The sequence below is a fragment of the Corella eumyota genome, chromosome 5 (genome assembly GCF_963082875.1).
Source record: "Corella eumyota chromosome 5, kaCorEumy4.1, whole genome shotgun sequence".
Taxonomy (NCBI): Eukaryota; Metazoa; Chordata; class Ascidiacea; order Phlebobranchia; family Corellidae; genus Corella; species Corella eumyota.
The window spans coordinates 7,133,230-7,147,311 of NC_137494.1; the positions used below are offsets into that span (position 1 = coordinate 7,133,230).

General features: G+C 27.5%; 3 protein-coding genes and 1 long non-coding RNA gene across 5 annotated transcripts; 3 read left to right on the forward strand and 1 right to left on the reverse strand.

Annotated features, from left to right (window-relative positions):
- Nucleotides 1-670: 670 nt before the first annotated feature.
- Nucleotides 671-2,034, forward strand: LOC145753391 (C-type lectin-like). Its single transcript, XM_082569804.1, has 5 exons — nucleotides 671-902; nucleotides 1,026-1,247; nucleotides 1,309-1,488; nucleotides 1,610-1,846; nucleotides 1,982-2,034. Exons 1-4 carry the CDS (start codon nucleotides 671-673, stop codon nucleotides 1,840-1,842), a joined length of 867 nt encoding a protein of 288 aa, XP_082425930.1. The 3' UTR covers nucleotides 1,843-1,846; nucleotides 1,982-2,034.
- Nucleotides 2,035-3,671: 1,637 nt separating this feature from the next.
- On the reverse strand, nucleotides 3,672-5,240 carry LOC145753107 (C-type lectin lectoxin-Lio2-like). The gene is made up of 5 exons (XM_082569504.1): nucleotides 4,978-5,240; nucleotides 4,655-4,876; nucleotides 4,324-4,503; nucleotides 3,938-4,179; nucleotides 3,672-3,806 (listed from the first exon to the last, which is right to left on the reverse strand). The coding sequence occupies exons 1-4, from the start codon at nucleotides 5,207-5,209 to the stop codon at nucleotides 3,947-3,949; spliced, it is 867 nt and encodes a 288-aa protein (XP_082425630.1). The 5' UTR covers nucleotides 5,210-5,240; the 3' UTR covers nucleotides 3,672-3,806; nucleotides 3,938-3,946.
- A 4,013-nt stretch (nucleotides 5,241-9,253) lies between these two features.
- LOC145753190 (C-type lectin-like) lies at nucleotides 9,254-10,737 on the forward strand. 2 transcript variants are annotated; one of them, XM_082569589.1, is made up of 5 exons: nucleotides 9,254-9,525; nucleotides 9,649-9,870; nucleotides 9,932-10,111; nucleotides 10,233-10,469; nucleotides 10,604-10,737. In XM_082569589.1, exons 1-4 carry the CDS (start codon nucleotides 9,294-9,296, stop codon nucleotides 10,463-10,465), a joined length of 867 nt encoding a protein of 288 aa, XP_082425715.1. In that variant the 5' UTR covers nucleotides 9,254-9,293; the 3' UTR covers nucleotides 10,466-10,469; nucleotides 10,604-10,737. The 2 variants fall into 2 exon arrangements, with proteins under 2 accessions (XP_082425715.1, XP_082425716.1); XM_082569590.1 differs by having other exon boundaries at nucleotides 10,233-10,481; nucleotides 10,604-10,624.
- A 984-nt stretch (nucleotides 10,738-11,721) lies between these two features.
- LOC145753197 (uncharacterized) lies at nucleotides 11,722-13,008 on the forward strand. The gene is made up of 4 exons (XR_014283831.1): nucleotides 11,722-11,837; nucleotides 12,002-12,076; nucleotides 12,170-12,236; nucleotides 12,510-13,008. It is a non-coding gene; the product is annotated as an uncharacterized LOC145753197 (long non-coding RNA).
- The last annotated feature ends 1,074 nt before the right edge of the window (nucleotides 13,009-14,082 follow it).

The window sequence follows — 14,082 nt, forward strand, 5'->3', positions numbered from 1 at the left end:
AATGTTGTTAATACTATGTGTTAATATTTATTAAATTTAACTTATTTTTATTTTTTATTATAAATATTGGGAAGTATTAGTTGGTTAACAACACATCCAATATAAGAATTTATTGCAGGTGTCTAAACATATTTTGGACGTGGTGTATTTTAATTACAATTTTATCGCAGCGCTTTTTATTTGATAGTCAAGCATAAAACTTTAGATAAAATTTATATGAGAAAATAAAAATAAAACTTGATATATTTGAAACCCAAAAACTTTAATGTTTATTTACCAGGAATTTTAACAAAAGTTTCAATACACAAAACTTTACAATTTATGTATACATTATATTTTGTTAAGGTTTCGAAAATTTTTAAACAATTATTCAAGGCAAGACAACATCCGCCATTACCAACGAAAACCTATAAAACAGTGAACAAGTCGAGGCTAATTATCATTTATTGATCAAGAATTGGCTTTAAGATTTAAATGGTATTGGTTCAAGCAAAATTAAAAAAAATATTTTGTAATATTTTTTTTAATTAAATAAGTTAACTTGAAGCGATGAATTAGAATAAATAAAGCATAAAAATAATATTTTTTAAATTACTAATATTAACTACTAATATTTTCATAGAACTTTTTTTTATTAAATTTAAAACAAAAACCGTGTGGTATCGTTGCTATGAATTCGCTTGCATTCGTAGCCCTTGTTTTATGCCTTAGCAGCTTGTCTGTTAACGCTGCTTTAAATGATAAATGGTATTCGTTCGGTAGTCACGATTACTTTTTTTCAAATACGCAACTCAACCAGAAAAATGCTAAACTAGCATGCCACGAAAGAGGATCACATCTTGTCAAGATTGACAACGATCAAATTCAAGCCTTTCTTATTAAAACCATAAAGGCTAATCACGGTAGTAATTTTTCTTTGACTGTTCTTGTTTATATAAAAAATTACTTATCTTTTTCTATACCAAGTTAAAAAGATATTTTACTGGTTTAAAATTTTGTTTTTAATTTTGATTGAAAACTTTAAGGCAACGAACGTGTGGAATACTTTATTGGTCTTGAACGAAACGCTCACAATATAATTACCTGGATTGACGGGTCAACTGTGGTATATTCTGCTTGGGCAGAAGGCGAACCTAATAATGCTTGGTGGTCTGAAAATTGTGGACAACTATTACCAATGACCCAACAATGGAACGACCTCAGATGTGATGCAACAATCAATTTTATTTGCCAACGAAGAAACAGAAGTATGCAATAAAACTAAATTTAATATTATTAGTTACTAATCTAACAAATACTTATTAACAGCCCCGAAACCTATCGTTGAGGAATGGTATAAAAACGGAAATCAACAATACTACATTTCTACCTCTCAGCTTACTTTTGACAACGCTATATTAGCTTGCGTTGAAAGAAGAAGCACACTGGTCATGGTTAAGACTGATAGAATCCAAGCCTTCCTTAGAAAGCAGCTTCACACAATTCACCGTACGTTTTCAGGATTTTAAATAAAAGTTCACTGTATTAAACTATCACAGTTATCTAAATACAATGTTTTGCCAGTAACTAGTATAATTATTAAAAAACTACATCAAACTGATTGATTTAGGTGAACATCACCGATATTATATCGGAATACATCGAATTGAAAACGCTGAAGGTCACAAAGGTGATTTATATTGGATTGATGATTCTGCTTTAGATTATACTACATGGCGTTGGGGCGAACCTAATAATTCCTGGGGTGTTGAAAACTGTGGTAACATGGTAGCTGAAACTCAACTTTGGAATGACATTGCCTGCTGGACGGTTATGCACTTTATCTGTGCAAAGGATATTTAAGAAAGTAAACTCTAACGTAAATATTTTTTAAAACACAGTTAAAATTTTTTTTTTAAATGTTACAACTTAAAAAAACGACAGTGTGTTCACCTGTTTAAAAAATCAAATTTTAATATATTTTACTTTTATTTGTTTCTAGAATACTAAAATGATCTGGGTGAATTTAAGTAACTTGATTTAATTATTTGGAAAAAGAACGATATATTTTACAAAGATAGTGTTTTATTTCATATGTAGTTTTTGTTTTGACTTTTCTTTACACAGACTTAAATAAATGGTTATGGAAAATTATTTGTGAAAATTGGTTTATTTGCAAAAGTGTTTTATGCTATAGTATGTACAAAATTAAAAAAATCAGATATCGATATTAAATTCACAAAATGAATTTTAGTAATAGTCTGTTTAAAAATCCTGTAAGATATTGAACCAGTGTGAATTTATCGTCGTATACTTTTACGCTTGACCGATTTTATGTTCTTTCTTTAGCCAAGTATTGTCAGAGATAAGATATAAATTTAGCGTGTTAGTTTTATCTGTTTTAATCTAGTCTAATCTTATGTTTAATTTTATGTACTTTGTGTAAATTAAGTATAAAGGATAAACTGAATTACCAAGCCAACGAGATTTTACCATACCGATATATTGTTCAACTGGGCTTTGTCTTAAAATAGTTTGGTAAGCACGTGTTTTATAATGTTTTCAATACTGTTAATTTGAGTGTTTTATAATGTTTACTGTTATCTTAAGATAATTGTGTAGGGTATTTTGTATTATTAGTAGCTTATATATGTTTCTTTGTTTTAGAAACCGTATTTTTCATCGATCTGTGTGCACCGTTTTTCGTTATAAGAATTGTGTTGTCCTATTGTTGCGTCATATGAAGGGCTAACAATAATAAGTTCAAAGAAAGTTAAACTGGTGTGATTGATGTCTAAACGAGTTAATAACTATAACTAAGTCTAATGTTGGTGATTGAATATTTCTGCTACTCGTCTGAGTGTATCAAAGCCGCACTTACTGCAAGGACGACGTAACAAATCCTTTAAATGATTTTGTCTTAGTAACTAAAGTTAAAGTTATATTATTATTTCAAATTGCATGCACTTGCGACACATAAACAACTAAATGCACAAGCACATTTTAAACACAAAAAATATTCCAAGTTAGGAAATAACTAATCTTGAAATTTGCTTACTTTCCTAAAAGTCAAAGTTCATTTTGGTTTATTGTAGCTTATAAGTTGATGCTTTTATCAGACTACCCTTTAATATTAGTTTGTTTAACAAAACTTTGTATTCTATACTATCACCAAATGGCAAAAATATTAAAGTTACGATGAAAATTAACGTACTCAGCAGTTAACCGGTCGTATTTACCGTGAGTTTATAATAAAAGAATCACATAGCTTATTTTACTTAACTTTTCTACTTGTGATTTTAACTTGAAATTGTCAAGAAGAAATATTTGTAATAATTTGGGATATTAAACATTTAGCTAAACTTTTTTTAGCTAAACATAGAACAAACCCCTAATAAATACTCCACAACTGTAGGGTTGTGAATATGTTTTAAGCCAAATTTAAGTTGTAATTTTTAAGTGCTAAGCTTAAACTGCGCTCACATCCAAAAGTTACTGGAAATTAATTAAAATTTTTTACGTGCGCAAATTTCAAGGTTTATGGGTACATGCGTTATCTCTTTAATATCGGTTAAAGTTAGCAATATTGACAAACAAACCAATGTTAAGTTGGGGATAAAATGACAATATTATTAAAAGTCATTTAAATATTTTGTAGGGTAAAAATAACAAAACAATTTTTCCAACCATTTATTAAAATCTGAGTAAAAACACGTAGTTACGCAAGCACAATAATAAATGAAAAAATATCTTTGTTAAATGTTGTTCTTTTTCTGGATACAAATGTCTAGAAAACTTCACCCAAATCTGTTTATAATTGTTGAAACCTAATCCAAATATTTTTTTTTAAATAGTTTGTTAAGTATTTTCTTTTATGTCACATAAATATTGGTTTTTATTTTATAGACCTATACAGATTATTACAGTTTTTATCAGCCAAAGAAACAAATATATTTACATTATTTAATTAAATATCCTTTGCACATATAAAGTGCATAACCGTCCAGCAGGCAATGTCATTCCAAAGTTGAGTTTCAGCTACCAATTCACCACAGTTTTCAACACCCCAGCTATTATTAGGTTCGCCCCAACGCCATGCAGTATAACTTAAAGCAGTTCCATCAATCCATTCCAACTCATCTTTGTGACCTTCAGAGTTTTCAATTCGGTGCATTCCGATATAATGTGTGTGGTGCTCACCTGAATCGAAAAGTCTAATATGTTGCAATATTGATAAGACCGACTTATTCGACCTATATACGATTGTTTTAATTTACTCATTATAAATCAAATATTACAATATGTTTATATTCAAAAAATGCAATGTATATGTTAAAAACATACGGTGAATTGTGTGAAGCTGCTTTCTAAGGAAAGCTTGAATCCTATCAGTCTTGACCATGACCAGTGTGCTTCTTCTTTCAACGCAAGCATATATTGCGTTGTTAAAAGTGAGCTGAGATGTAGATATGTAATATTGCTGATCACCGTTTTTGTACCATGTTTCGACGATTGGGCTTGGCCCTGTTGATTAATATTAGTTTAACCGTAAATTTATTTTAATCTCTTTTAGTATAAATTTGGCAATTTTTTTTAAGTTTTGATAATTAAAATTTGTCTATTTTTATTTTTTGTTAACGTAAATTTCGTTGTTACAAAGGGTTTTAAATCTTACTTGCGTTTCTTCGTTGGCAAATAAAATTAGTCGTTGCACCACAATTAACGTCATTCCATTGTTGGGTTCTTGCTAATAGTTGACCACAATTTTCAGACCACCAAGCATTATTAGGTTCTCCTTCTGCCCAAGCAGAATATACCACCGTTGATCCGTCAATCCAAGTGATTATATTATGGGCGTTTCGTTCAAGGCCAATATAGTATTCCCTTGGTGTGTTTCCTAAAAGTAAAAAAAGGAAAAAATATAAAAACAAAATATAAAATAAAGAAATCTTTTTTTTTCTATTCAATTTGTTTCTAAACTTTAAAAAAATTTGTTACCGCTAATAGAACGAATAGTTTCAATGAGAAATGCTTGAATTTGATCGCTGTCAACCTTAACTAGTTTAGCTTTTCTCTCTTCGCATGCTAACTTGGCATTTTTCTGGTTCAGCTGCGTGTTTGAAAAGAAGTAGCCGTAATCGCCACTCGAATACCATTTATCATTCTCAGCACCTTTAACGCACAAGCTGCTAAGGCATAAACCGAAAACTACGATCGCAAACGAATTCATTATAACAATATCTCACAATTTTTATTGAAACAAATCTGTCAATACGCAAAGTAATATAATCAAAAACCCCGTTTTGCTACTGAGCAAAGATTTAACTTGTTTAACGTATTAGAACAGCTAATGATTACAATTTAGTAAAAAAGCATATTTTACTGCAATTTTATATATTGCTTTTACCACTTATTTCTTTACAGTGAAATAATTCCTTTAAAAGAATATTTTTATTCATTTAAAGTGAATTGTTTGATCAAAAATTGATACATAACATTGAACCGGGCGGCATTTTAAAGGCTTTTGCCGGATATCATCGGATATTTACATTTACGTTATTTAATTATTAAAATTTTTATCTAAACTTTAGTGTTTACATAACTTTTTGTCGAGATTGGAATTTTTTAAAGTATTTTGTAAACATTGAAATTTTTTCATGAAGCTAACAATTGTTTGTGCATTACGTAAAATTGCATTTACATTTGTATCTGATATTAGTTGTAGTTTTAACTTGAAATTGCTACCAAGGAAGAACTGTAATAAATTGTGGTTTTGATTAGGCGTAGGCCTACGTTAGATAAATACATTTCATTAGCCTAACAAGTGACTCTATGATATTTCTAGTTTGTTTCTGGATTTTGTATTCACTTTTTTTTACTAAATCCAAGTAAATAATACATTGTTTTAATAGCACAATAATAAATAAGTTAATATCTTTGTAAAATATTGTTCTTTTTTCAAATTAAAGAAGCAATTCATATTATAATTGTGAAAACTTTATAAAAATAAAGTTTGTTAAAATGTTAGTTTTTTTAGTAAGAGGGTAAACACTTTTTTATGTACACTAATTTGTTGGCTATTTAAAAAAAATGTTAAATAGTTTTAAGTACTTACCAGTTGGTTTTTATGAAAATAAATTAAACTGGAACTGCGGGATTGACTTTGATAACTTTATCAAAACTTTTTAAAACGATAAGAAAAACATTTTCTTTTTTTGTGGTATATAATGGCTTTAAATTTTTTGTTATTATTTGCGGATTATTTGTTCATTAATTTTGTTCTTTACAATATACGTAAAATTTTTTACAAAATAAATGTATATGGCTCACTTATAATAAGTAAAACTTCATTTAAAAAAAAATAAAAAGATTATTTAAATTTATATAAACGTATTTTTTTAGTTTTTTAACTGCAATATCATAGAAAACGAATAGGTTTAATGTTGAAAAGGTATTTGTTAAATTAACCTTTTTTTAATCCTGGTTTGTTCACAAAATGAAAAGTTTTTGTTAAGTGTTATGAAATCAAGTTACAAACCTTTATGTTTTTGGTTCAAGATGCACCAATCCAAAATTGTCCTTAAGTTTGTACGTTCGCTAAGAATAGTATATCACACTATAGCACAATTTTCCATAACACATATTTAATTGTTAAAAAGGAAAATATAGTTAGCAGCAATTGTCAATATTTTATATGTTTTGTGTAAGCAACAGTTGTTGTTATAAAGTGGCAATCTAGTTAAAATGCGTTTATGCTTAAAACTTACCAATAATTTCTAATGGGAATTTGTAATGAGCGAAAATTCTCAAGTTTATGTTTATATATTCCTTGATTGATGCTTGGAAAATTTTTTTATCGTAGCCTATATGTTGATGCTTTTATCAGACTACCTTTTATTATTGGTTTGTTTAACAAAACTTTGTATTCTATACTATCACCAAATGGCAAAAATATTAAAGCCACAATTAAAATTAAAGCACTCAGCACTTGTGAGTTTAATAAATAAAAAAACCACATAGTTTATGTTACTTAATTTTTCTACCTGTGATTTTAACTTGAAATTGTCACGAAGAAAAATTTGTAATAATTTGTGATATTAAACATTTAGCTAAACCTTTTTTTCTTATTTTACATTCTGTGTGGCGTTAAAAAATTTTGTGGTTAATTAAATAGTGACCTTTTTTCTAAGTTACTATGGTTGATTTATTTGTTAATAGACTACAACATACCAAAGGTTTAAAGTTAAGGCTAATGTCTCCCTATTTACGTATATTGAGATCGTTAAATTATACCCTTCACAGAACAAACCCCAAATAAATATTCCACAACTGTAGGGTTGTGAATATTTCAAGTGCTAAACTTAAACTATTTTCAAGTGCTAAACTTAAACTGCATTTACATCTAGAAGTTAATGAAAAATAATTTAAATTCTCTACGAGCGGCAATTTCATGGTTTATGGGTACATGTGTTAGAACTCTAAAGGTTTGTTAAAGCAAAAAAATAATTACACAAATTTTAAGTCAAAACAATTTATCTTCTTCTATATAGTATATGGATTTCTAAATTTGGTGCGTTCCATCACAGAATAACTAAAATGAATTGCGACTCGAGTTTAAAAATATTTATTGTACAAGAATTGTTATTATGTTTACATCGTTTAAAGTATTATAGGTTCACATAAATGTTGTAAAAAAGTTATACATAATATTCATTTTAGGGGTAAATTTATCAAATTAATAATTTTTTGTTTACACTGATTTATTAACCAGGTTTCGTTGAAGGTATTCAAATTAAAATGTTTAAAATAAACACGGCTTACTATAATTTATTGGATTTATATTAAATAAAGTTGCCAACCACAAATACATTTTTTGAAATCGCCGAAAAACGTGGTAGGCTATTAATGTTAACAAAAGCCAATTACTAATAAATAAACGCGAATAAAAGTATACAGTACTTGGGCATAAAACATATATAAATGTTTGTATAGTTTCAAGACTTTGCTCTAATAAAGCGTTTTTTTTTAACTTTTTATGCATAGTCTATAGCTTTTGAAACTGACTTTAACGTGACAAAAAAGAGATATTTTTACTTCGCCGTTAAATGTTATATTAATTTCGTCTTTTAGTTTGTTTGTAAAAAATAAAATTCCTAACACTATCAAAAAAATGTGGAAAATAGTAAAGGAAGAAAAACCAGTGCGTTAGTTAACAATAAAGTTAACTAACGAATTTTAATGTGTTTACATCGTTAAATAAAATCGCGAAGGGTAAACAATATTATGGTAGGTAAACATTAAAGTTTTTCGTTAATTAGTATTTCTTGTTTATCATACAGTAAGTAATACGACAAGTGGAATTTTGACTTTAACGAAAAATGATTGGAAAAATTTTTGGTTGTTTGTGGTACATTTATCACCAACAGCACAAAATTTTTCTTGCTTTAACGACCAAAAATGTTCCCTCCAAATGTCGAATTAGTGTGTTTAATAATGTTAGCCAAAGCATACTGAAAACTGTTAACACTTATATCGTAATAAAAATTTCTTTTTCCTTACTGGTAAAATTTTACACATTGCATCTTAGTATTCTGGATCTATCTATCAAGTGTTCCTTAATAATAAACATTAATAGTTGAAAAAGCATTTTTAATAAATATTTAAAAGCATTTGTTTAATGTTGTTAATACTATGTGCTAATATTCATTAAATTTAACTACTTTTTATTTTTTATTTTAAATCCAATATAAGAATTTTTTGCAGATGTCTAAACATATTTTAGACTTGGTGTATTTTAATTACAATTTTATCGCAACGCTTTTTATTTAATAGTCCAGCATAAAACTTTAGATAAAATTTATATTAGAGAATAAAAACAAAATTTAATGTGTATGTAACCAAAAAATTTAAATGTTTATTTACCCGGAATTTTAACAAAATTCCAATACACAAAACTTCACAATTTATGTATATATTATATTTTGTCAAGGTTTCGAAAATTTTTAAACAATTAATTCCAGAAAAGACAACATCCGCCATTACCAACGAAAGCCTATAAAACAGTGAACAAGTCGAGGCTAAATATCATTTATTGATCAAGATTTGACTTTAAGATTAGAATGGTATTGGTTTAAGCAAAATTAAAAAAATGATTTTGTAATATTTTTTTAAATTAAATAAGTTAACTTAAAGCGATGAATTAAAACAAATAAAGTATAAAAATAATATTTTTTAAATTACTAATATTAACTTCTAATATTTTCATAGAATTTTTTTTATTAAATTTAAAACAAAAACCGTGTGGTATCGTTGCTATGAATTCGCTTGCATTCGTAGCCCTTGTTTTATGCCTTAGCAGCTTGTCTGTTAACGCTGCTTTAAATGATAAATGGTATTCGTTCGGTAGTCACGATTACTTTTTTTCAAATACGCAACTCAACCAGAAAAATGCTAAACTAGCATGCCACGAAAGAGGATCACATCTTGTCAAGATTGTTAACGATCAAATTCAAGCCTTTCTTATTAAAACCATAAAGGCTAATCACGGTAGTAATTTTTCTTTGACTGTTCTTGTTTATATAAAAAATTACTTATCTTTTTGTATACCAAGTTAAAAAGATATTTTACTGGTTTAGAATTTTGTTTTTAATTTTGATTGAAAACTTTAAGGCAACGAACGTGTGGAATACTTTATTGGTCTTGAACGAAACGCTCACAATATAATTACCTGGATTGACGGATCAACTGTGGTATATTCTGCTTGGGCAGAAAGCGAACCTAATAATGCTTGGTGGTCTGAAAATTGTGGACAACTATTACCAATGACCCAACAATGGAACGACCTCAGATGTGATGCAACAATCAATTTTATTTGCCAACGAAGAAACAGAAGTATGCAATAAAACTAAATTTAATATTATTAGTTAGTAATCTAACAAATACTTATTAACAGCCCCGAAACCTATCGTTGAGGAATGGTATAAAAACGGAAATCAACAATACTACATTTCTACCTCTCAGCTTACTTTTGACAACGCTATATTAGCTTGCGTTGAAAGAAGAAGCACACTGGTCATGGTCAAGACTGATAGAATCCAAGCCTTCCTTAGAAAGCAGCTTCACACAATTCACCGTACGTTTTCAGGATTTTAAATAAAAGTGCACTGTATTAAACTATCACAGTTATCTAAATACAATGTTTTGCCAGTAACTAGTATTATTATTAAAAAACTACATGAAACTGATTGATTTAGTTGAACATCACCGATATTATATCGGAATGCATCGAATTGAAAACGCTGAAGGTCACAAAGGTGATTTATATTGGATTGATGATTCTGCTTTGGATTATACAGCATGGCGTTGGGGTGAACCTAATAATTCCTGGGGTGTTGAAAACTGTGGTAACATGGTAGCTGAAACTCAACTTTGGAATGACATTGCCTGCTGGACAGTTATGCACTTTATCTGTGCAAAGGATATTTAAGAAAGTAAACTCTAACGTAAATATTTTTTAAAACACAGTTAAAAATTTTTTTTTAACAGTTACAACTTAAAAAAACGACAGTGTTCACCTGTTTAAAAAATTGCATTTTAATATATTTTACTTTTATTTGTTTTCTAGAATACTGAAATGATCTGGGTGAATTGAAGTTTAATTGATTTTATTATTTGAAAAAGAAAAGATAATTTACAAAGATAGTATTTAATTTTATATCTAGTTTTTTTTTGTTGTATACACAGACTTAAATAAATGGTAATGGGAAGTTATTTGTATATATTTGACTGAAAATTAGTAGCACTATTTTTTAGCTTAATAATAGGCTTTTTAAACCAAAAATGTATAAAGTTATATATTAAATAAGTTTTATAAACTGTCTATTTAAAAATCCTTTTAGTGGTTTTTGTCTGATTTACTGGAGTTCAAATTATATTATTTTAAATTGTTTGCGTTGGGGGCATATAAACTATTAAACACGCCAAGCATTTGTTTAAAAACAAAAAAATGTTTCAAAGTAGAAAAAAACTAATCGTACACTTTACTTAGTTTTTTAAAGATCAAAGTTTATCAAAGTTTAGTTTATAAGTTAATGCTTTTATAAGGCTACACTGCATTTTTTAACATAACTTAGTATTCTACCATTTTCAAATGGCGAAAATATCAAAGCTACGTACGTTGCTAGTAAAATTAAAATAAAGTGGTCAACTAGTGGTATTCCAAAGTATTACTAATTTTAGCTTTAAGCCAATCCTATTTACAAGCCGTTAGTTGAATTAAATCCTTTGCAATAGCACAAAATTAAAATAAATACTTCACAATTAAAGGTTTACAAAAATGTTTCAAACAAACTTTGAATTGTTGCTTTTGAATGTCCTAGTTAAGTTGTGATTACATCTGCATGTAACTGGTAATTTATTTTTTTAATTTTTAACAAAGAAAATATTTAAAGTTTATGTCCTAAACAAAAAAAGTTATAACACAAATATTAGGTCAGAACTCGACATTGACAAAGCAAAGGCAGCGTTTAAAATATAGCATCATTAACAAATATATCCTTTAATATTATTTATACTAATAGCATTATAATCATTTATATTTTTTTATAAATTATAACGCTATTTGTTAAATACGCGCTAATATGTTTATCCTCAATTTTGAATCGTATTGCGGTTAATACTCTCATGCAATGTATTGCACCACATGTCGTAAAAGAACTTTCTAGAACAGTCATTAGAACTGATTGTTATCAAAGAAAATCGTTACAATTTGGAAGAATTTTTATGTAAATTAGTTTTTACTGATATAATAGTTCATTGTTAATCATGGCGGATCTTTCATTGACTGATTGGAATTTCTGGTAATTATTTTTTGTTCTTTGTAGTGTAAATATGTTACTAATCTGTTTTTTAAATGTTTAAAATATGTCATAATCTTTAACCACGTGCAAAACTTGCCAATAACATACATAGTCTTGGGGTATCTTAACAGTGTTTTTCAATGTTTTTTATAACACACTTTTAGAACTGTGATTGTTCACTTGGGTAGTACTGTTGGTTGATACTGTTTTTCTGTTAGATCTTACTGACTGGATATCAGGTATTTTAATATTGCTGTATTGTTAACTGCTATTTGTGTTATTTGATGTAGACTGTAATTTCTTATTTTTAACATGCTTGCTTACTATTGCAGTGAGTGAGCAGCTTACCTTATTGTGTCACACTGCCCATTAAGAGTTGAACACCTTTTTTAATACCTGGTATGTTTTTATTGATACTTGTAAATTTTGTTAATGGATCTACTTTTATGCCAAATAACCTCTTATTAATGCATATAGACTATCGTTAGGTTTGTTATTCTTCTAGTGTTCACTACTGTTATTGTATCACTGTTTTTGCCCAATTTGCCAGTATTTTGAGTGGTTAGCATACTGTGTTGGTAAGCTTAATTTGTGCCTTACTATAGTTAATACCTGTGTAGTTATTGTTATCATATTTTTTGTATATTCACACGCGTTATTCGTTTCTTTTAGATACTTCGGGTACTAATTCTTGAACGTGGATGAAATTTGTGTGCCATTATTCGTGTTAAATACATGTAAACGAAGTGTTTTTTATCCAAGAAGAGTTATTGCTGTAGTGTGCCTCTAAGCGCTACTTACTTTATAAGGCAAACGGCTATAGGCAGTTACAAATTTGTTGCCATATTAAATACTCCGGCATTTGACCACTAGGTGCTAGCTAAAGAGTATTTAACACTATTGAACAGAATATTCAAATTTCGTAATATATATTTTGATAGATTGATTGTGTCAAACTATTAGGGAATATTTAACCTACCAGTCTCATTAGCTTAAAAACATGGTACTTATTATTTACTAACTAAATAAATAATTTTTTTTTGTAACTAAGCTGGCATAGCTTTTGCAAAATATTCATAAAAGTTATATAATTATTTTTAGGTAAAAAAATTACAGAACAACTTTCCTCGATCATTTATTTAAATCTGAGTAATACAACAAGTTGTTACACGCAAGCACAATTATAAACTAGATTTATTTGATAAATAAAATATGGTTCGAAATTGATTCTTTTTTATAAATATAATTTATTTAGTAGGTTTATTAATTAAATTAAAAATTTAAATATGAACTTTTTTATATTTAAACCTAATTTTAACAAGCGAACACGCACTCATTGATATTGTAATATAAAAGTAAACTAAATTTAAAAGCAAAATACTGATCTTAATTTTTTAGTAATCAAACAAGTATTAAAATATAATAATAAAAAAACAATTAAAACTAGATTTGAACAAAAAACTCATTAAGTAATCGCAAATAGAGCACAAACTACGGGATAAGGACTTTTTACGACGCTCACGGGAATTTACAGCGCAGAACAATACAAACCGAGTCTAGTCTTAACGCCGTAAAAATTTTTAGAAGAAAAGAAATCATTAAACAAAGATAAAATAAGGCATGACCAACGCGATAAAAGACCACGCATAGGAAGTTAGAGCCTAAAACAATAGAAATAAAACTAGTCTTTTTTTTTTTTTTTTTTTTTTCTATAAAATTTTATAAATAAAAAATATGTGCATAAACATTAACTAAGAATATTACATACCTTTGATTTTTAATTAACAAACCAGCATTTAATATAACAAACAAACAAGAATTATTTTTTAATTATCTTCAAATTTTAAATATAATAAGATATAACCGACCAAAATTTTAAAACCTAATATCAATCTTTAAATTTGAATAAACAAACACCCATTAATTAGTAATAAGTGATGAAAATTTTAATTTTATTTCATTTTTGAGTTGGTAATATCATAATATACAATTGACCAAGATTTAAAAAGTTAATAACAACCCTTAAATTTTAATAAACAAACACCTATTAATTAGTAATTAGTGATAAAAATTAAAATTTTGATTCGTTTTTGAGTTACTAATATCATGATATACAATTGACCAAAATTTAAAAAGTTAATAACAACCTTTAAGTTATAATAAATAAACACCTATTAATTAGTAATTAGTGATAAAAATTAAAATTTTAATTCATTTTTGAGTTACCAATATCATGATATACAAT

What these genes read in the sequence shown, in the direction of transcription:
- LOC145753391 (XM_082569804.1), top strand. Translation starts at nt 671, where the DNA reads ATGAATTCGCTTGCATTCGTAGCCCTTGTTTTATGCCTTAGCAGCTTG. An exon ending in AACCATAAAGGCTAATCACG is followed by an intron (nt 903 to 1,025) that starts GTAGTAATTTTT and finishes GAAAACTTTAAG; the next exon opens with GCAACGAACGTGTGGAATAC. An exon ending in GCAGCTTCACACAATTCACC is followed by an intron (nt 1,489 to 1,609) that starts GTACGTTTTCAG and finishes TGATTGATTTAG; the next exon opens with GTGAACATCACCGATATTAT.
- LOC145753107 (XM_082569504.1), bottom strand. Translation starts at nt 5,209, where the DNA reads ATGAATTCGTTTGCGATCGTAGTTTTCGGTTTATGCCTTAGCAGCTTG. An exon ending in TTGCCAACGAAGAAACGCAA is followed by an intron (nt 4,504 to 4,654) that starts GTAAGATTTAAA and finishes ATTAATCAACAG; the next exon opens with GGCCAAGCCCAATCGTCGAA. An exon ending in GCAGCTTCACACAATTCACC is followed by an intron (nt 4,180 to 4,323) that starts GTATGTTTTTAA and finishes TTTTCGATTCAG; the next exon opens with GTGAGCACCACACACATTAT.
- LOC145753190 (XM_082569589.1), top strand. Translation starts at nt 9,294, where the DNA reads ATGAATTCGCTTGCATTCGTAGCCCTTGTTTTATGCCTTAGCAGCTTG. An exon ending in AACCATAAAGGCTAATCACG is followed by an intron (nt 9,526 to 9,648) that starts GTAGTAATTTTT and finishes GAAAACTTTAAG; the next exon opens with GCAACGAACGTGTGGAATAC. An exon ending in GCAGCTTCACACAATTCACC is followed by an intron (nt 10,112 to 10,232) that starts GTACGTTTTCAG and finishes TGATTGATTTAG; the next exon opens with TTGAACATCACCGATATTAT.